This window comes from Falco punctatus (assembly GCF_963210335.1).
Source record: "Falco punctatus genome assembly, chromosome: 3".
NCBI lineage: Eukaryota > Metazoa > Chordata > Aves > Falconiformes > Falconidae > Falco > Falco punctatus.
The window spans coordinates 12,589,343-12,611,366 of NC_137582.1; the positions used below are offsets into that span (position 1 = coordinate 12,589,343).

The 22,024-nt window shown below is 39.1% G+C and overlaps 1 protein-coding gene across 1 annotated transcript in view; it reads left to right on the plus strand.

The window, feature by feature from the left end:
* The window catches only part of DNAH5 (dynein axonemal heavy chain 5), a 133,007-nt gene extending 115,018 nt beyond the window's left edge, over nt 1-17,989 (plus strand). The window contains exons 76-79 of the mRNA XM_080381124.1: nt 1,663-1,875; nt 3,248-3,400; nt 5,269-5,500; nt 6,891-17,989. Of these exons, the coding sequence (XP_080237250.1) occupies nt 1,663-1,875; nt 3,248-3,400; nt 5,269-5,500; nt 6,891-7,042 (750 nt within the window). The 3' untranslated portion in view covers nt 7,043-17,989. The remainder of the gene's footprint in view (nt 1-1,662; nt 1,876-3,247; nt 3,401-5,268; nt 5,501-6,890) is intronic.
* The last annotated feature ends 4,035 nt before the right edge of the window (nt 17,990-22,024 follow it).

Here is a 22,024-nt window from a genome sequence, read left to right on the forward strand (position 1 = left end):
TGGTAATAAAGCATTTACAACAGTTTTGTTGTGAAATTAATGTGAATCACCCAAATGTGTCATCAGAAAGAAGTTCACTAACAGATTCCCAAAGCAGCCACCTGTTCACCTAGGCAGGAAGATGTTATATTAATTGTATGATTTGCCTGCCTTCTGCTTCTTGAGGAGAGGGAAATCTCATCCTTATTCTTCTGCCATTTTACTTACTCTTTAATGGGAGTTAACATAATGACCCGATACACGATAGAAGGCTAGGTGACATGATTGCTAAATTTCTGCTGTCAGGATAATGAGCTATGAGAAAGAGCAAGGAAACTTGAACAATCTAATGCCCTCTTCTGCTTTCACACAGTAGTAAGTTTCCCTTATATGGGGTATACTCATGAGTATAGACTCTATTCAGGTACCCATGTCTTCATCTGTTGTTTTAAGTTTTCTGTATGTTTTTTTGTATTATGTAAACTTCCTTTCCTAAAATGGCATAATTAGAATAATATATTTTATCTGAACAGGTGAGTTAATGTATCTGAATTTGGAATGCTAATTATCTAGCAGTCTACCAAAAGTTTGCACTTGAAGAAGTTTCTGAACTGCTGTCTTTCTAGAAGCCTGAGTTTTATAACTTTCCAAAAGGTTGAACAGGTGTCTGACATCTGCAAAGGATTGCAATTTGTTGGATTTCTCAGAAGAGTACTGCTTTAGTGATGGGCTACATCTCTTGGTAGTTGTTAGACCAACGCTTTTCAAATTCTACTCAACATCTCCAGGAGTAGATATGGGGGTTTATGAAGACATATACTATATAGTGTCACTGTACAGCTACAGTTAGCCCTGTTAAATTTAGAAGAGCTCTTTCTGGGCAGATCATTTCTGATCAAAAATGACACATCAAAATTTAGTTTGTATTAATAAAAGTGAATGTGAAGCACTAAATTTTTTCACATGGTGAAAACTATTTAAATCATTTTATATATTATATATCTATAATATTTAAATACTTTTTGTGTAGCAAAATACTGATAAACTTAGAAAGGTTACGCATATTACTGAGAACAGGGCTGTTACCCTGTATAGAATTCAAGACCTTTTATATGTAATTTTTTCACCTATCTCCCAATAGGACCATATTGACTACAACAGTTCTAGCTATGTCCATACTGCTGCTGTTAATTTGTTAACTTTCACTTTTGGGTAAAAATATATCAGCAAGTTTTATTAGAATGTAGGACTGCCTGGCACTGTGATAGCTCCCAGGCATTGCTGATAAATAGCGCTGTTATGTTGAGGCAGAGTGGCTGGGGCAATTGCTCTTGATTGGTTTGTGCAAAGTGAACCTTGGGAACTCTCTGTTGGAATTAAAGCTGAAATCCTTGAAATGGGGTATGGCCTACATGCTGTTTAAATGATGTTAGCCTATAGGATGTTATACAGAACAAATCATGAGTTAGACTGAAAACATAGCCAGTCTCAGCATCACAGATTTCTCTTGGAACAAACCTTGTATTTCTGTCTTGCAGAGGATTCAAGGAAGATGCCAAACTGACCATTTAATTTCCTAAATAAAAGCATTATGTCTTAAAATGGTATCGAAGCCTAACCTTGATATAAAGCCATATTTAGTTTTAACCTCTCTTGAAGGTATCTTTGGGTTTCTACCTACAGGTAAAAGAGAAACTAAAGAACATGGGACCTTTTCAGCCTATGAACATATTTTTGCGACAGGAAATTGAACAAATGCAGAGAGTTATTTCCTTAGTGAGAAGTACTCTGACTGATCTAAAACTTGCCATTGATGGGACAATTGTTATGAGTGAAAATCTGAGGGATGCCTTAGACTGCATGTATGATGGAAGAATCCCTTCAAGTTGGAAAAAAGTAGGTTTACATCACTTGCTTTGTAAGGAAAAATAAATTATTTCTGTAGAGCTATATTAAACTGCTAGACATACAATAAATACTGTTTTCAAACACAAGTTTTAATCAGCACTATGCAACTGCTGGAGTCAAAGCAAGCCCTCTTTCATTTACAAAATCAGAAATTATTGTGGGAAATGCAGGTATTTCCCATTTTAACAGCCCATTGCATATCGTCAGGATAAAGAGCTAGAGAGAGGAGAATAGTTTAAAATGTAATGATGGATTTTTTAAAAATAGCACCCACACTAGTGGACTACACTGTTGCTTTTCTTTGAGATTAGGACTTGTAGTTATAGAATCATAGAATAGTAGAGGCTGGAAGGGACCTCTGAAGATATTCTAGTTTAACCCCACTTCTGAAAGCACAGTCAATTAGAGGAGGTTTCTAGGACTCTCCAGAATCAAGAGTCCACAACCTCTCTGGGCAATGTGTTCCAGTGTTTGATCACCCTCACAGTAAAAAAGCAACCAACCATCAAACAAACAAAAAACCTCTTAAATTTCCCACATTTGGTCTGTGCCCATTGCCTCTTCTGTCACTGACAAGGATCTGGCTTCATCTTCCATTCTCAACACATAAGGTATAAACATTGATAATATCTCCTCTGAGCTTTCTCTTCTCCAGGCTAAACAATCCAAGCTCTCCCAGCGTTTCTTCCAACGTAGAAATTGTTTTCAGGAACAAGTAGAGCTGTTAATGGCAACTGATGGAGAGGTTTTTTTGGTGTTTGCTTGTTTTGTTTTTATTGAAAAGATGTTTGTATGGTACAAAACCTAGACCAAATCAGATGATTCACAGCACAAGTATGATACAACTATTCAAAGAGAAAAATCATCATAAATCTTCACATAGTCCGGCTCAATTTTCCTTAGCTGGTTTTTTTTTTTGTTTGTTTGGGTTTTTTTTTTTGTTTGGGTTTGTTTTTTTTTTTAGAAAAAACAGAATAGTTTTGGCAGAAATCCTGTTTTCTCGATACATTGAACTTGACTTTAGAAAGACATGCATACAATATTTTTTTCTACTTTACACAGCTATCTAATTTTGCAAAAACACCATAAAATGGACAGTTATCACAAAAATCTTTAAGCCTGTCTAAATGGAATGGTAGGCATGAATTCAAACAGAGCAAGAATTTGCTTCAGGTTTCAGTGAGATGCAACATTCATCTAATAGGTTAAGCTTAAGATATGAAAAATTAGCTTTAAATATGCTTTGCTAATATTATGTTTTTTACTGCCTTGTGAGGAATTACCTTTTCTTAACATGAATATGATGTTTTAAAACTGTTGAATGAAATTAAAAAATGAACACACTGTTTACTATTTTTAGGCATCTTGGGCTTCCAGTACACTTGGTTTCTGGTTTACTGAGCTTCTAGAAAGAAACCACCAGTTTTACAGTTGGATTTTCGAAAGACGACCAAACTGCTTCTGGATGGCGGGGTTTTTTAATCCTCAAGGATTTTTAACTGCCATGAGGCAGGTAAATTGTGTTTAAAGTTTCACTGTGCTTATTCTTTGATACACTCCTTTTAAAAAACATATTGTGTGAGAAAATGGTTGAGTTACACGCATGGCTCCTTTGTATCAGCAGGGAAGATGTGTAACTGTCTAACATTTCCCGAGTGAAGTGTTCTTCCTCTGCACATACTTTTTTTCAGGATATCAACCACTAATGTATTAAAATATATTTCCTACTTTGACCATGCCTCATGTATGTAGGGGCTACCTTACAATATTGTTAAAGTAGACTGGAGAAGTAATGTCTGATAATGTCTCATGTCACCATTGAGATATCCCCAAGAAAAGGTGTTAAGCCCATAAATTTATTTTCTTTTTTTCCTTCTTTTTGGTCTGTGTTCAGCACTTACCTGGCTGGAGGCTTGCCAGAGTAGCTATTCAAAATTAGTCTTAAATTACACTTCTGCAGTTCAGCAGCTGATTCAGCCTGTCTTCATGAAGTGGGAGTTTCCTTTATTAATGTGTACTAAGTATAAAGTTTGATGTATTTATTAATGTATGTATCACTGCCCACTTGGTGATTGTGTTGGTTGCTCAGCACACTAGTTGCTTTTGACAAGTGAGCTACTTTTTACTTTAAAAGGATGCAATAAATATCTATGTAGGTCGGCATAAAGGGACATATTGGAGACAATAATTGTCTGGAATCTGTAAAATTGGGAAAGAATACTCAGGTGGAAATCCAATGGGACTTCAGAAAAACCTAACTTTTGGAGGAGAAAATGAGGATTTGCAGAGAAGTCTTCCCTCTTGCTCTGAGGTCTGGGTTGTGTAATGCTTGGCTGTCAAACTGAAGTTCTAATTGGTGACCTCCCTCTACTAAAATTGCAGGCCTTGGAATTGGATAAAAAAATATTTCTTCTGAGTAAACAGTCCTAAACTGGGATTTTCTTTTGGACCCAAACTTGTGGAAAATGTGTAGTAGCAGGATCTGAAACAGTTGAAATCTACAGAACTTTTCTAATTCCCTAAGAAGAGAATGCATTACATAACAACCTAATGTCCCAAGCAAAAAAAACAAAATGACTTTCTGGGCTTTGCTATATCGTGGAACAAATAGAAATGAGAATGATGAAAAGCCGGAATGGTCATTGAACTATAAACCTTCTGCTCTTCTAAAACAGCTAATTAACTGTGGCAGGGGACAAACATTAATTCCAAGTACTTCAAACAAAGATCTTGGTAAACATTTGCAAGACCAGGATAAAATTTGGGTCTGGCATAACTTAATGGCATGGGATAGTAAGGAACTGGGCAAGATAAAGGAGTGTTGTCTAGTGCACTAACTGACTAAATTTGAAGTATATGTTGAATCTTAAGCATGTCTATCTTCAAATCTGTTCTTTGTTTTAGTTTGGTTTTTTGGGGTTTGGTTTGTTTTTTTTCCAGTCTCTTTATGTAGCTTTATAGCCAAATGAGCTTTTATTATTATGAATACAGTTATTTAAGAATATAGGCACAGGAAAAGGAAGGTAACTCTAGAAAATATGAAGCAAACTACACATTTTGCTTTTGTCATTGGAACTGTTTTACTTAGCACAAGCAATTAATGTTTTCTCATCTCATGATAGCTGTGAATTTTTCATATTCTCAAGAGCCAGTTACAATTGGCGTTTGATTGATTGTGTTACTTGGTATGGTCGTAAGATATTGTATGTTCTTAGAGAAAAGTCAAACTGCTGTAAACATAGATACCATAAAAAGTTTAATTTTTGTATTGAAGAGGGTAAGTCGTGACCATACAAATATGTTTCTAATAAATTCTGGGAAAAAAATGTCTCTGTGAACATGTGAAAATGTAACCTCTATACTTTCATCTATTTTGGGCAGGAAATAACAAGAGCTAACAAAGGATGGGCTCTTGACAGCGTGGTGCTGTGCAGTGAGGTCACTAAATGGATGAAGGATGATATCACAAGTCCTCCTTTGGAAGGTGTCTATGTACATGGGCTGTATTTGGAAGGAGCTGGTTGGGACAGAAGAAACATGAGACTGACTGAATCTAAGCCCAAGGTGCTTTTTGAGATGATGCCGGTTATAAGGATATATGCAGAGAATAACAGTAAGTAACTATATCGTAAAGGATGTTATTTTGATAGAATTTAGTGTAACTTTTTATTCAACTGCATAGAAGTCTTTGGGGCTTTAGGCATTTCATGAGACTGTTGCTATTCATTGTACTGAATCTTTTCAAAGGGGGAGGCTTTCTGGTCTTCCATATAAAATGAGTTTTCAGTCTTCCTTGTTAATTGATAATAAGGACTTTTTTTCCTAATATTTAGATAGGTCTCTACCTTTTGGTCTTAATGATATTAATAACTTTTAAAACCCATGACAAATGAGCTGTTCTCTGCCTCCTCTGACAAACATGCTTGCATCCAGTCTTCTATGGACAATGTGTCCTAGATTGGGAAGATCAACGTTTATATACACAAACTCTGTAACCTAAACCCAAATAACCTCTTTTCCACATCTAAACCCCTATGTAATTCATGTATATATAAAACTTACATAATTATATATACACAACATATATATATAACTATATCTTATATTAGGAATTAATAGATAACATGTTATATATGTAATGTATATTTATAGTAATGCATTTTTTTTTCTGGACAAGGCTATTTTTGAGCTAACAGAAGCAAGCAAGCGGTGGAGTGAGGTGGTGGAAGCTGTTTTGTCTTGGAGGCAGAAAAAGACTGTACAAATGGAAAGGAAACATGGGGCTGAAGGACAGTGCCGTTTTATGAAAATGTATAATTTAGGTTAATGCGGGGGGGGGGTGTGTGCATAAAAAATAGGAAATGCTGTTGAATAGGTATGTAAAATAGGATAGGTCTGTTCACTGTTGAATGTAACATTGGAAACATCTGTTAAAAAGCATTCCACCTCCAAAAGTAAAGCTTGCTTGCATGTTATTTTGTGTAGCTGATGGCTGCTTTCACAGTGATCATGCCTAAGATGCTGGATAATGAACACTGAAGAATTAAGCATGACTAGACTACAGTTCTAATTCTGCAGTGAAGAAGTTTACAATTTATACTCTGAAATACTGAATGCATTTCAAAATAGGTGAATCAGAATAAAACCTTTTTACTTTGACACATTAATAATACATTGATGAGAAATAATGGCCAGTGGACAGATTGAACTAATAATGTTAATTGTGCTAGAGTGTCCATTTACATTTCCTGCTACATCCGATTCCTAGGTGCTGATGTTAAATCTTAAACCTACAGGAATTTCAAGCCATATGTAGCCGTCAGCTGGCAATAACATAGTAGTGAACAGTGTGAGAATCAAGTAAGAGTTTTCTTTGGTCATAATGGAGAGCTGTGTGATATTGAACTTCGATTCAGTTTTACATTTGCCATATACCTAGTTCCTTAGGGCCCTGGTTTTCAGCCTGGTTTCATTTTTTTCTAATGTCTCTTCTGTCTTTTCAGCTTCAAAAGATCCACGTCTGTATTCATGTCCAATCTACAAAAGGACCATTCGAACAGATAAGAATTACATTGCTGCTGTGGATCTTAAAACCCTTCAGCCTCCAGAGCACTGGGTACTGCGTGGGGTAGCACTTCTGTGTGATGTAAAGTAATGTTCAAAAAAAAAAAAAAAAAGGTTTCTAAGAGTAGTTCTTTTCTGCTTTTAAATGTAAACATCAGTATTTAGTTTGCTATACAATGGATCACTTCTAAAAATACATTTTCTAAGACATAGACTCATTATGGTATTTTTAGAAAATTATTCTCAATAAACCTCTACAATAAGTTTACAAGTGCTAAATCATACAGTGATATTGAGTTTGGTAAATAGATTGAAGTACTACCTTTATCTTGACAAATTGTGACAAATATTTAGTGTTCTTATCTCACTATTGTGCGCTTAATTTTACCTTGAATAAAGATTGACTTGAGCATTGTTACTTTTCAGTGGTAAATATGTTTGTATCAGGGCTTACCTTAAAAGTAGGTAAATGCAAAGCTTTTTTTAATTTTTTTTTCTTTTTTTGTGTGTGTGTATCTATGGAAAGCTAAGCCTGGCTGCTCATTCATATTAGTTAATATCTCTCAAGATAATGTTCCAAGATTTATCTCCTAGCTGATAGTTCCTAGTTCGCTTGGTGCCTAAATAAGGAAGGTGAGACTGAAAAAATGTCACACTTGTTTCACTACTTGGAGAACAATTTTGTGTGTGTTACATAGGAAAACAAGCATTTGACAGCTGCCAGAATTCCTTACTATCTTGTTCGTGAGATAAATATGTAATGGATAGGAAGAAAATAGTTCCATAAGAATGCTTGGATGTTTTTTCATGGGCCAGTACACCAGATTTGAGTCAATCTTCATCCAGGTTATTAGTTTTACGACATCAATTTTACCATTGTTTCTGCTGTAATTTTGCAATGTTGTGATTTTACGTATTGTTCTTTTTTGTCTGGGTTTTTTTTGTTTTATTTTTACATTTCTGCTTTTTATTTATGTGCTGCAAGCTTTTTGGTGTCTCTGCTAGGTAGGAAACTTTTCACATAGGAAGCCATCTTGAGAGAAATGTTAGCAACTCCATTCAGTTAAACACTCTTGGCTTTACATGTCAAGCACACTTATTTAATCATCAAAAAGCCGGTCTATTTTTGTTGCGGAGTCCAATAGGTCATGTATCCTAGTGATCCACTAATTCACAAAAACAGGTGCTGCAGAAGAGGAAGAAAGAAGAACCAGTATTTCTGGTTCATCTGTCACATAAATGCTGAAATGGAGAAGCTGTTTTCAATTTTATGTCGAATCAATACATAGCATTTGAAGGGTGGATTAGTTTATTAAATACACATGCTAAATAGATCTCTTGCCTAAAGCTGCTATTTAAGAAAAATGCAAAATTTTATTAGAAGACAATATTTGTATTTTAGTGGAGTCTTCAGCATGCATTTCTACAGTTAAACCAGTTATGAAACTTAGGTGGAACACTGATTCTGCTTGCAACTTTAGGTATAGAGGACTTTCCATTGTCTTTCCATCTTGGAATTAGTCTTTTATTTTTCTTTTTTCCTTTCAAATAACTCACAGTGAAACAAATGAAAATAAGAAAATCTCCTTTAGGAAATATTTTTAATTTAGACACAGCAATAAATAAATAGAAGATGAGAGGTTTGAATTGTTCTTTACTGGACCTTGGAGCACCATGCTCAGGCTTCCAGGAGATCGTCCAGATGCTCACTCAAGTTCCAATGTTGCTGTGGACTTGTGTCTTTCACCAAGACCTTCCTCTGAAGGAAATGCACATTCTTTGCACTTCTGCAAGTTAATCACACTTCAAACGTCACCTTTCAGACAGTGAATTTGTTGTATCCTTATTGCTGTAGATACAGTGGAGATGTCAAACCCCATGGTACTTCTCAGTGAGCGAGCTGTGCACATTTTTTTCAGTGTGATTTTCTACAAGGGTGGTGAGGAAAAGGGTAGTTTCCCAGATGAATACACACTGGTGATTCTAGTTATGCCAGACTGTCAGATGAGTGAAGCCATTGGTGTTGGCAGCCACTTATTATTTAGTGACTTTAAAAAAAAAATAAAAATGTTAGCTCTGTTTCTTAAGAGGTTTGGCATTAGCTGGGTTTTTTTTAGGTATCTGCAAAACTACCAGCAGGAATGGACTGAAATGATGAGGCATGGGAAAGTTCAACGAAAAGCTCTTCTGAGATGTGATATCATGTCAAGGGCCAGAGTACATAACCCTGCTCTCCCAGGGTTTTTTCTGCCTGGGCTGGGGGGTGACTTGGTGCAGCTGACATTGGACCTGCCTCGTTGCTACAGACTTGCCTGGCAATCACTGATCGCTGGCAGACTCTAGTTACCCTCATCAGATCAGGCCCTGCCTTGCTACCTCAACTTTCTGGAGTGACCTCTGATCTGCCTTGTTATTACAGCCTCATCTGGCGGTCACTGATATGTTAACTGGCCCTGGCTGCTGTCACGGACCTGCTCTGCTTTTTTGTTCGGGTGACATGGGACTGTGCCCTTGTCAGAGAGCCTTTGCCCTGCCCACCCTGCTGTGACTCTTGGCTCACAGCTCCACTTTCCTTTCCAAGCAGCCTGCCCTTGCTGACCCCCGGCTTCAAAGAGGTGAAAAATTGAACTGTTTCTTGCTTATCTTCATAGCAGAGGTAGGTAATAAATTTTTTCTATGGGAAGGAATATCAATAAAACATCCAGCCCTGAGATACAGAACTCTATGCACTTTCTCTGCATTTGGCTCTGTTATTGGTCCTGAATGGATTACTCAAGAAAAACCCTTCGCCGGAATCAGTTGTGCTGCTATTAAGCATGCAGCACTGTAAGTTTAAGGTTCTGGAAAACTGCAGCATTACAGAAGGTATTCCCTTCTTTTCTTTCTGATATTTGGCATGACAAATACATGTGTTTTGGAGAATATTTAAAAACAAATATTATACAAATTTCCTGTAGAAATTAATTGTAATATAACTTTCTGAATAAGGTGGAGATACTGGTTTCATCAGAATCCTTTGAAATTCCTCATAAATTTTGTAAGTATTTAAAAAAAAAAAAAAGCAGTCTAATCTTTCAAATATACATTATGCTCTGTATGCTACATTACACAGAATGGTCTTGTCTTACGAGCTTCTCTTCAGAAGTATTTTTTCCCTGAGCTCTGTGCCTACATTCATACTTCGTAGCTCATAGGTTACTCACATTGAACTTCTTTTTCTCACTGTTGTGAGTTTTTCCACATATGGAGATTATAAGGAAGAAGAAAAAGCCAGTACAATTCCAAATTATCAGTAAGTACAAGTTGTCATAATTGAAAAGGATTTTATTTTATCAAAAGTAATTTGTTATGATGTATGTACCAGCTGGTTTATAGAGAAAGTATTTCTCATTCTGAACTATCCTTCATTAAATTTCTGTTGATAATGAAATCAATATTGAAGAAAGTTCAGTTTTTCTCTATTACACTGGATTTTCTTTCATTCCTTACTTGGACAATTATCCTGTTTGATTACTTGCAGCTGGACATACAAAGTGTCTTCCTAATGAATCTTGAAATAAAGCTTCACTAATGCTCATATATGAAATTTTAATTTGTAATGATCTCATTTGCATTGCATAAGCATTATAGGTGTACACAAATGACTGAAGGCTTTTAGAACATATACAAGTCTTTAAAAAACAATGCTGCGAAGGTGAATTAATTTGAACCAAGCTGATTATCAGTTGTGTAAAATTTAAGGTCTATTAAACAGATGAAGAAAAAAAGGCATAGCTCTGAACATGTCTATGGACCCAAGATGTACCATTTACTGAAGCTTCTGGCATCTTTTAATCTCCAATGTGCAGCTTTCCCTCAAACTTTTCCAACCACTATACTATACTTTTCCTATACCTTTGTTTTTATAATAAATTTTTAAAAAACATTGTAAATGAAAAATATATTATGTGTGTATGTATATTAATATAGAAAAAGGAAAATGAAAATCTGGGCTTTTAAAACTAAACAGGAAATACATGTGGCCAATCTCAATTTGCCTGTGAAGTCTGCAGAAATTTCTTGGTATTTACTTGTATATTCTATCTTTTAAAGAAATATTCAGAACAAGGAAGAACCAACACTAGAAAAGCTGGCAGAAGAAGAGTGGGAAGAACGACATGGTCAAAGTATCTTTCAGCTAGAGCTATTATTTGAAAAGGATACCACCCTTTAAATTTTTAGTAAAGCTATTATTTGTGTTGCAGTCATTCTGAGAACTGAAGTAGTTATTTTAGTTTTTGCTGTCAGAGAGTATGAGACATCCTACTTGGCAAGAAAAACAACTCATGTTTGACTACTGATGTAAAAATGTGGGCTTTTTCCCCCCAAAGGTACTATCTTAGAACAAGAAAATGTATACATTTAAAAAAAAAAAAAGAGCTAGGAAACCATAGTGTTCTGTGAAAAGAGCTTAACATGGTTTAACAGAAGGTAGTGCAACTTGTTAAGAAACTGTTTTTACACAAATTGCCTGCAAATCAACGAAAGTTTTCAGTTTCTCTGTTCAACTGCACAAGAATGGCAGCCAATATATAAGCTCCTCCCCTAAAGCCTCTTTCCCACCAGTTTGCATAACTTGAGTATAAAAGGTGTGTTTTTTTGAGAAAAACATAATCTAGAATAATTTTTCCTGTTAACTGACCTTACTATATCATAATTTACATTGTGTTTTCCTATATTTAAATTGAATTAGTTTCTATCTACCCCACTTGCTCTGGGTGAACTGGGATTCCACCAAAGTAATAGCAGATTAGTTTTGGGAAGGGCACTCTAAGTGGTTCATATTAATCTTGCAGTTTCTTTTCTAATCTAATCAATATATACTCAGAAAGTAAGTGCTGACTGATGATGAAGCCCATTAGCACTGTATAAGATTGTGACAAGAGTGTGTGTGCAAAGAAAGTATAGAAATTCTTTGTGAAGTAAGGTGTGTTCAATATATCTCCCCTTTCTGAGTCATCATTTGCAAAACTCAATTCCTTTTCATTAACTTCCAATACTTACAGGGGGCTTACAAGAAAGATGGGACAAACTTTTTAGTAGGGTGTTTAGTAATAGGACAAGCGGTAATGGCTTTAAACTAAAAGAGGGTAGATTTAGACAAGATATAAGGAAGAATTTTTTTTACAATGAGGCTGGTGGAACACTGGAATAGGTTACCCAGAGAGGGGATACATGCCCAATCCCTGGAAGCATTCAAAGTCAGGTTTGATGGGGCTCTAAGCAACCTGACCTAGTTGAAGATGCCCCTGCTCATTGCAGGAGGGGTGGACTAGATGACCTTTAAAGGCCCCTTGAACCCAAACAATTCTATGATTCTGTATCTTGCATAAATCAATATTGTGTCAATTAAAATGTTTGGTGTAAAATGTACAGATGAGTGTCCTGGTTTCATCTGGGATATAGTTAGTTTTCTTAGCAGCTGGTGCAGGGCTGTGTTTTGGATTTGGTGTGAGAACAACGCTGATAGCACACTGATGGTTTTGGTTGTTGCTGGGTGATGTTTATAGTAAATCAAGGACTTTTCAGTTCCTTGGGCCCTGCCAGCGAGAGGGCTGGCGGACACGGGAAATTGGGAGGGGACACAGCCAGGAGAGGTGACCCCAACTGGCCAACGGGATGTTCCATACCATGTGACATCATGCTCAGTATATAAACTGGGGGAAGAAGGAGGAAAGTGGGGACATCTGACATTATGGTGTTTGTCTTCCTGAGTAACCGTTATGTGTGACAGAGCCCTGCTGTCCTGGGGATGGCCGAGCACCTGCCTGCCCATGGGGAGTGGTGAATGAATTCCTTGCTTTGCTTGCATGTGTTGGGGTCTGCAGTGGGTCTGCAGACAAGTTAGTTGACTTCAAAGACTTAGCCGTGTACCTTTAAGACAGCCATAAATTGTCAGGTATGTAAACAGGGTGTGAAGAACCGCAACTTAGAACCGCAGCATACGGGCACCTACAGCAACAGCAATAGCAAGCAAGAAGGAGGACACAAAAACCTATCAGGGTCTGACACCTGTGCTGTCTAAGATATATAAATAGTTTGTATAAACAATAAAGGCCATTTTGTCCGAACCCAGCCACGCAGACATAGCGTTTCTTTTAAGTCCGCCTCGACTTGCGTCACCACAGAGAACTGCAGAAACATTCCAAGATGATACATATCTGGTAGGCTTCACTCATCTGTGAAGCAGGTATTTAGCAGGCCGGACCCTGTGTTTTCCACCTCTCCGTTCTTAGAGATTAAGAAATGAGCAAAAGAAAGCAAAAGCCAGAGCAAAAATAACAGTGAATAATCCATCTGAATGATTTGTAAATATTCCTATTTTAAGGTCTTCCTGTTGTCATGTTTTTGCACTTTTTGAAACTTCTATCATGTCTTCATTTCAGAGGCACTGGCAGGAGCAGCTTTGCTAAAATATTCATAGGGGAACACTTTCAAACAAGTGAATTGCCTGGATTTACCCAGGAGACTCTCTAAGAGGAATTATGCTTAAACAACCTACAAGAAACCACACGTAAAACAAGAGAGGTGATTCTCCAAGCAGCCCCAGGACCCACTCCACGCAACTGAGCTGTGCACCCAAGGCAGTGCAAGGTGGCCACTCACGGCATTTCTCTTCGCCAACAATTTGTGAGCTACCAGTGCAATAGGCACTCTGTGAATCGTTTCAGATGAAGAGGCAGAGCAGAAACTGTGATGTGTTTGCAAATGTGCATTTTTTGCTAATTCACTGCCCAGTCCCTCTTCTCTCTAGTGGATGCCTCTGGATGTATTTTTTCATGCTCATTCCATCAGGGGGGAAATGCAGTAATTCCACAGTGTTTGTGTTAATTTGTTTGCTAGCTTACCACCCCTCTTGGACACCATCTGATTCCCACCTGCCCTCTCTAAGTGTGTCACATATATTCGACCAGATTGCCAATAATTGCAATGTAAAGGGAAAGAGCAGAGGTTACACCAGTACAAAAGGAGAAGGAGCAGGTGGAAACTGAGTTACATTTAGTGCAGAGCTGTTGACTGCTTTCTGCTGTTGTCACTAGACCAAAAGCAAGTTGTACCATAAGTTAAAAGATGTTTATATCCTTGTTATGAACCTCTGACATCTGCTAGTGAACTCTCTGAGCCCCTGCTCAGGATCTGGTGGGAGACTGTTCCCCAGCTCCTACCCAGGTCTTGCCACTTGTGTTTCCTTGGACCTCTTGCCTAGTGAGATCCCAGCTGCCCCTGCTGACTGCAGAGGCTGGGATGAAAGAAAAATCAAAGGCAGGGCAATCTGAAATGTGCTTTTCAAATGCTTGTCTGACCTGTTGGAAGGCAAGAGATCTTCCACCTCGTGGGAGCAACCAATTTTAGTCCACAGAAAAGCGTGTGCTGAGCACAGCAATCCCCAAGGAGGCTTCAAGGGAAAACAAAATCTGCGGGAGTGCAATCGGCCACTGTAAAGTGCCTTTCCTGCAAGACTCAGGCCAATCAATTTCTCAAGCATCAGCTTGTGTGAAATCGGTGCTGGGGAAAACTCTGAGTGGCTAGGTAAACAGGATTTTCCTGCAGAGCCAGCCTTTGCAGGCAGAGTTTGTCCTCCTGATGAGTTACAGCACTCTGCTTTGGGAGAAGGGTGCTTCTTTAGGCTGTCCTCCCCCTGCACAGCTGACTGTCGCGGCACACCACACACAGGGCAGACAGCGCTCTGCACCACCTTCCCATTCTTCCCAGCCTCCATCATCCACATGCTTGCCATCTCTTATCTCTGGATGTATATCTGGACCTTATCTCTGTGGTCTCTGATCAACCCGGACCAAAAGCAAGCTGATTTTCCAGACTCATCGGCTCCTCTGCATCCACCAGGGGTGAGAAACTGCTCAGTGACTCCTTTGTCATCCGAGAAGACACATCTGTCGGAAAGGCAGTGACTGTTACATCTGTTGGGCCAGGCACAGGGGATGGGTGTGCTGCCTTTATTGGCTGTTAATCTATTGAACCCTAAAACTGAGATGGAAAGCAACCTCACGCTCATTATATATACATATTTATTTATGTATGGGGCAAAATTACATCATCATCCCCAGTCTCTTTGGGTCTTGGATGGATAACCTGGATGTAGTCTATCCAGAATTTCCCAATGTCACAGCTCCACTGCCCCTAGCTAGCTTTCTGGCACAGCTCAAGGCAGAGTGGTGTAAAAGAGAAATCCCAGCAGCCCTACTTCCTTCAGCCCTGTGAATGCCAGTGTCTTCACTGCTCTCCATACCTGTTCTTCATGTACACTCAGTCGTGCAGACTTCCCTGCTCCCTCCCTCCTCTATGAAAGCAGTCTGGCAGGGAGCACACTCATCACTTCACCTTTAATTAATACCTGGTGCCTGAAAAGTACAGCGCTGGCTACCGTCTCTGAAGAGCCTACAGTCCTGCCAACAGGTTTATAGCTTACAGCTCTGATTTAGGGGGGAGATGTGCACTCCAAGCCGCAACCTTAAAAGCCACATGGGGGCTGAAACAAAAGCAATGGTACTGTCAGCACAAATCACCTGGCACATGCTGTGGGCCAAATTCTCCGCAAGAGAGCCTGAACACTGCTACTGCTCTATATCCTTGTAACAGCAGGCGTTCCCTTAAGTAGAATCTCCAAAGGATCCTGGTGAAGCAAAACTACCCTGCAATTCAGGAGAAGGTGGGAGAAACTCAATCGGTTCTTCCCGTTTGAGCTTAGGCTTTAATTCTTCCAATCTTACCCAAGGAGAATCCTTTCTTGAAGTCATGCATTTTAAAGCAGTGGGAGTCAGACATCTATCTCCTGTCCCAGAGCTTGTCTGCTGATCCAGCCATTCCCTAGTGCTTCAGGAGAATGAAGCAGTAACATCAACAAAAACAGAAAATTAAACTGACAAAAGGGAAAAGTTGATAAACAAGGAGGGAAAAAGCCTTCTTCCCAGGTGAGCTGGAGAAGTGAAGAAGCATGGGCTGGCTCAGGGGAAAGCTGTGTAACACAGACTTTCTCAGCTGCAATCCTTAGAAACTACACAGTCACATTTTAAAGAGGAAGGAGCATCTTGAAGAGGAATGTCTGCAGCTGAACTGCAAGTTTGTCATGAGCAAAAGTTGGTTATCAGCCTCATTTGGCAACAAAGGAGATTGCGATTTGTCTTTGGGCAATGTACTGCTCTAAAGGATTGTCAGGATCACCGAAAAGATGCTAAGGCATAGCTCTGTGCAGCTTTACTGGATCCTGTGGGAGATTTCGGTGGATCTCTGGATCTGACAGGGCTTAGGTGGGAATAGGTGATTTCTTTCCTCATTGCACTACATCTCAAAGGTTAGCTTTAAACAGCTTTAAGCAATCTCATTATTAGGTTTTAGCTGAGCAGTGATTTTGATGATCGCAGCCTCAGAGTAAGGTGCCGCTTCTTTTAAGAATTTCAACACAGCTGAATTTTGATTTAAATTGCTCATCTTACAGAGGGAAACCCCAGGCCAGATCTTCAGACCTTTCCACCAATGGGAGTGAAGTAGATAGATTTTTTTTTTAAAAAAATTCTGTCCTGATCTTTTTACACAGAGACCTTAGGGACATCTGCCAGAAAAAGGCAAGCAAATTTTCCAGTAAAACTTAGGTCTCTCTGGCCTTCTCCAGCTGAAAAGCAGACATAAGAAATCCTGGCTGCAGACACATTCACAAATATTTATTCTCCAACAGAAACTGTGCAAATTTTCTTGTGTGTGTTTTATTACTTTCTTCTAAATATTTTGACAAATTCAAGGTGGATATGCAGACAATTTGTGCCAATGAGTTGGATCTTGAAAGCCAGGGTTTGTAGACACTTAAGAGAAATAAAAAGGAAAGGAACAGCAAAACCAGCCATACAAATCCCCAGTTTCAGTAGGGAAATATTTGACTTGTTGTACAAGAAAATTTCTCTCCCGTAAAGAACTTCATAGAGACCAGCAGAGAGAGCAAAAACACAGACGGTTAGGTTACAAGACTGGTGGTAGAAATCCATTCATCTTTAGAAATCATTTCCCTTCTTTCCAGATATAGAAAGTGCTCATCGAAACAGAACGATATGCACTGTACAGCAAACTAAACCTGGCTCAAGAAGGATCCTGGTCACAAGGAAAAAATGCTACATGCTTTGGCAGCAGTAACAAATCCATGGTTGTAACCTAGAAGAGCCACGGCTGCTAACACTAAAAAGCTGAAACTTGCATGGCTGTTGAGGAACAGGGATAGAAGGGGTTCCTGAGAAAAGTTAAACCCTCAGACGTCCCCTACTTCCCATCCCTCCATGAAGCCACCTTAATGACCTCTGTTTCTTGAGAAGGACAGAGGTCAAGGGAAAATTGTCTAATGCAGCATCCAGCTGAAGGAGGAAAAGCACAAGGTTAGTGTCATAGTTGCACTCAGTTATTTAGCTATAGATGAGTACACACCAGGTTTTAGGAATAATGCTCTGGGCTGGTTTCTCAGAGCCCCACTGTGCTCAGCAAAGAGGTCTTCAGCTCCATTCAGAGCCAGAAATACATGGAGATGTGAAGGCTGACACTGTTCTTTGTCAAGACATTGTTACATGGGCATTGTGAGAGCAAAACCAGGATAAAAGAGAATTATGCTTACAATGGAGCTACTTTGTTCCACTTTATTCTTCTCCACCTTATGCTTGTGCAGAACAAAGACTCCCAAATGCTGGGTATTCTTGAATTTATGAATGCTTTCAAACAACGTAATTGAGGAGATCATTCAAACAAAGAAGCATCTTTCACTTAAATATGAACACCCAGGAGAGAGAAAGTAAAATTTGCAGAAGTGCCTGCTACTAGTTCTGAGTGTCTTCATTAGTGATTGTCCTATCCCAGGTGCCTCACAGCTCCTCAGCAGATGTGAGCCCAAGGACCTTCAAGTACCACAAGTCACTAGTCTCTCTGAAATAGATAGAGACTTCAGCAATCACAAGAGCTGGCTTCACAGAGCTAGGAGGGAGTGTTACTATTATAGATCAGCAATTGCGCTTCAAAGTCAACAGGGGGGGACGGACACACCACCAAACCAAAAAAAACCCTAGGCACAAAATAGATTGCCAGAAGACAATATATAAAACAATATATAAAGCCAGGAAGCAAGATATATAACCCTGGTAAAGGAACGCTAAGCAGTTTATTCATTAAAAAGTAAAGCAGGGGAGGGGGGAGGGGAATCTATGAAACTAAGTCCCATTCTTAATACCTTGCTTAACATTACACTGTGCATTTGTACATTTACTTCTTGTTTCCCTTCTCTACACAGAAGAGCAAAAGCAAAGGTTTCTCAAACCTTTATGATAAATTGTACGTAGTTAGGGCAGGTAAGGTATTTCTATTAACAGCAACTTGTAAATGTTTCTCCAAGACAGTGTAATTACCAGGCAGTTTGGGTGCCTGAAAACAGAGCTGTTAAAAAAAGATGGGGGAAAAAAGCCAGAGGAGGAACTAAAAGATAAATTCACAGGGATATATGTAAAAGCAAGTGGCTTTCAGTCCAAACTGGTGTCTCAGCTCTCTTTACACAAACCAACAAGCATATTATGACAGGGCAGTATAACCAAGGAAAGCAAGAAATACCTGTATTAATGGGAATAACTGACAGCAATAAAAGGTTACAGGGTGTGGAGGATATCCCTATCCCTTATTTGAGGGCGTGTTTATTGAGACAGGCACTTGAGTTGCAACCTCAGCCAAACAAAATGGAACTTATATACACTTTTAAGGTTAAGTATATCCTTAAGTGTTTTGCCAATTGCAGTCCCTAGGTGATTAACAAGCTACCTTTGAGATGCCTCAGAGCAGTGCTGGGGGCTGCTTTTTCAGAGATGCCAGCTGCAGGTCAGATGTACCACAGTGGGGCTCCCCACGTGGGGTAATTGCAGAAAGAGTCAGCCATACAACTTGACCAAGCTCCAAGCCCAACGAGCAGCTCCTTCAATCCTAAATCCCATAATGATCATCACAGATAGCATTCCTCCCATTTCACCCCTTGAGGAGGCTGCCTTTCAGCAGAGAGGGAAAGTAGCCACTGTGTATTTTGCACCTTGTGAAGGTGGCTGCAAGGCAGAGTTTACAGCGAGCACACTGGTGATTATATTCCTGACATGCTCCAACATTCCGCCGATGGAGTCCTACTAGACAAATTAACAAGTAACGTCTTTACATCATGTATACGTGGATTTCTCTTTCAAACTGCCGTCCACCTGTGCAGATTCATTTGATACAGAGACTGTTTGACTCCATTCCCAATACATGTCTTTTGAAGGTCGATTGTTTTTAAAAAAAGCTGTGATATTTAGTGGCTGTGGAGCAAATAATTTGCCTTTGCCATTCTTTGCAAATGGATGCACTACTTGCCTCACCTGGGCACACTGGTGTGAAGGCATCAACATTTGCAAAGTGCTTTAAAAGCCCTCAGACACAAATACAACATCTTCCTCAGAGATAAGCCACAAAGCCAAGCTGCTCAAACACCCTGTCTAATGCTGTTGCAGCCAGATTCAATGTGGAAGCAAGAGTCACCCAATTAGGGGATTGTAATTGATGCTTTTGTGGCCAAAATGCCTCAGTTCACTATAAAAGTGACCACCTTATGACAAAACCTGTGCTTGTAAGTTAAACAGAGCCTAGGAATGTATCCTGTACTGGGACAACATTCTCTCTCCAGACCCTGGGAATGTTTTAGTCCAGGCCAGCTAACACTTTGCTGGCTTGAAAAAAAAAAAAACCAACAAACAAACAAATGGAGAATGACAAATAAGTGATTTTTAAAGTTTCTTACAGAAAAAAATAATTGCAAACAAATCAAAACAAGACTACACAATGCTGTATGGAAAATAAATAGTCCAAAATTACAAGTAGTGCAATTTTTATAAACATAGCAAAAAGAATAACCTAACCCTGGCGAAACTCTTGTGGGTTTTGGGATGTTAAGAAACACTAACAGGAGTCAGATGTTTTAGGTTAAATAGTGTTAAAGCTGCTGGTGTTGAAGGAAGTGTGACCCTGAGTGCCCCCACATGTGGGAATTGCAGCATCTTCAGGGCACAGCCTATCTTCTGCAATCTCTAACATAAAGTTGCATCATTACAAATACAGTAGGTGCATATACTTAATTTATAACCTTATTTCCAGGCAAACACTATAAAAAATTTAACCTACTTTGTATATTCAGTGGTTAGCTAAACCAGCCTGATTTTGTACTGTGGCTGATGCTGGCCATTCAGATGGAAAATTCATTCTTTCTGCCCCTCTCACCTGTGCCCATTTCTTTTGATCTTTCTCCCGTTTAGTCTCATTTTCTATTATCTTAGGCTAAAACCTGCACTTAAATAACTGTCCAAGTTGATCTGTCCTGCTACATCCCCATCAGCATCATTTGCTGGTAACTCATTATTTAATCTTTACGTTTAAGAGCAGTCCTTTTACTGCTACCATTTTACAATGTCTACCGATTTGAAGAATCGGTCAGCAACATGCAGGCGAGCAGTTATCTTTATTCAGCAGCGCTGGGTGCGCATGGGGGATCGCGCCACCAAAGTCATGCACACCGAGGGGACTTTTCAGTCCCCACTTTCTTTATACAAGCTACTCATACCTATTCATTAGTTTTCCAAGAAATTGTTTACATATTCATTACAATTCTGAGAATTCATTTACATATCTCCTGCCTGCGCAATGTCCTTGAGGAGTTGTCTCTATGCAGACTCTGTTCCTCAGCAGCCATGTTTAAAGTCTCCATCTTTGCCACATTGCATGTACAACAGGAATCTAAGACAAAATGTCCCTTCTAAAGGTAACCAACCCAAGGACTTAGCAGTCTGTGCATCTGTCATGTGGCAATAAGGGTCCTTGGACGTTTCCAGACTTTAACTAAACATAGGTGCATCATCCTTTAGATAAGAGGTACAGCATTCACTGTTCACTACCATTGTCCCAAAAAACTTCTGTACAGTTAGAAGTCAGTATGGGCCAGGGACTATTTCCAATAGCTTTGATGCAGTCCTTATACTTTGGAAGGTAAGAAAACTTGCCATATTTGCACAGCAATTTCTTGCTCATTCATCTCAGTGGCAAAAGTAATAATTAAAAAGCAAACCCAAAACCAAATAATAAAAAACGCCACAAAACAAAACAAACCTTACAAAGATATTTAATTTACTAAGAGAGATATAGGCAATGCTTTTCAAAGCACATGTTTATCACTTTGTCTGTGGAATTGTTTAAGAGGTTGCCATGGCTTCAGGAATGAATGGCCATAAGAAAACAGCAGACCACATTGCCTCAGTTCCTGCAGAACTTATATTAACCCCACGGGCACTGCTCTGAAAGCAACAACTCACATTTGGCAAAGATCTCTTTTCCAAAAAGGCTTCCAACCTTGAGCTGAAGACCTCAGCAAGAAGATGTACCTATTGGAGCTCATCCAGAGAGAAGTAAAAACAGTCAGCAGTGGTCTAGAAAATGTGGCCAGGGAGGAAAAAGTACTGAGGTTTTTTAGTCTTGGAGAGAGCAGATATGAGGCTGAAGATAAGCAAAAGTTTTGCAGAGGATATCTTAGCACCAAAAACCACAAAATGCTGAGAAATAGGTGGGAAAAACCCATGAAGACAAGTCTTGCATAAAAAACCAGAATGGTGTGAACCCCACCTCTTGGTGATGAAGCCATAAAGCCACAGGCAGCAAAAATTAGGGGGATATTGTGGAAGAAAGCAACGTTTTCTGGCTTTTTCTTTTATGATCTTTCCCTGCGTGGCCACTAGGGGCCAATGTCAGAGGCAGCATGTGAGCCAGATGGGTGCTTTGGTCTGACCAGGGACAGCTGTTCTCCCCTTCCTAAGCTGCAGCAGCCCCACAACTTCCCTGGGTAATTCTCTCTGATGCCCAATCAGTCCTACTGCTAAAAATAACCTCTGCTTATTCATGCTAAAATCATTCCAGTAATTAATATAAAACTAATTCAAGCCAGGCTGCTATGCCCCTGAGAACATATGACATCGCTTTGTGCAGTGAAGACAAATTA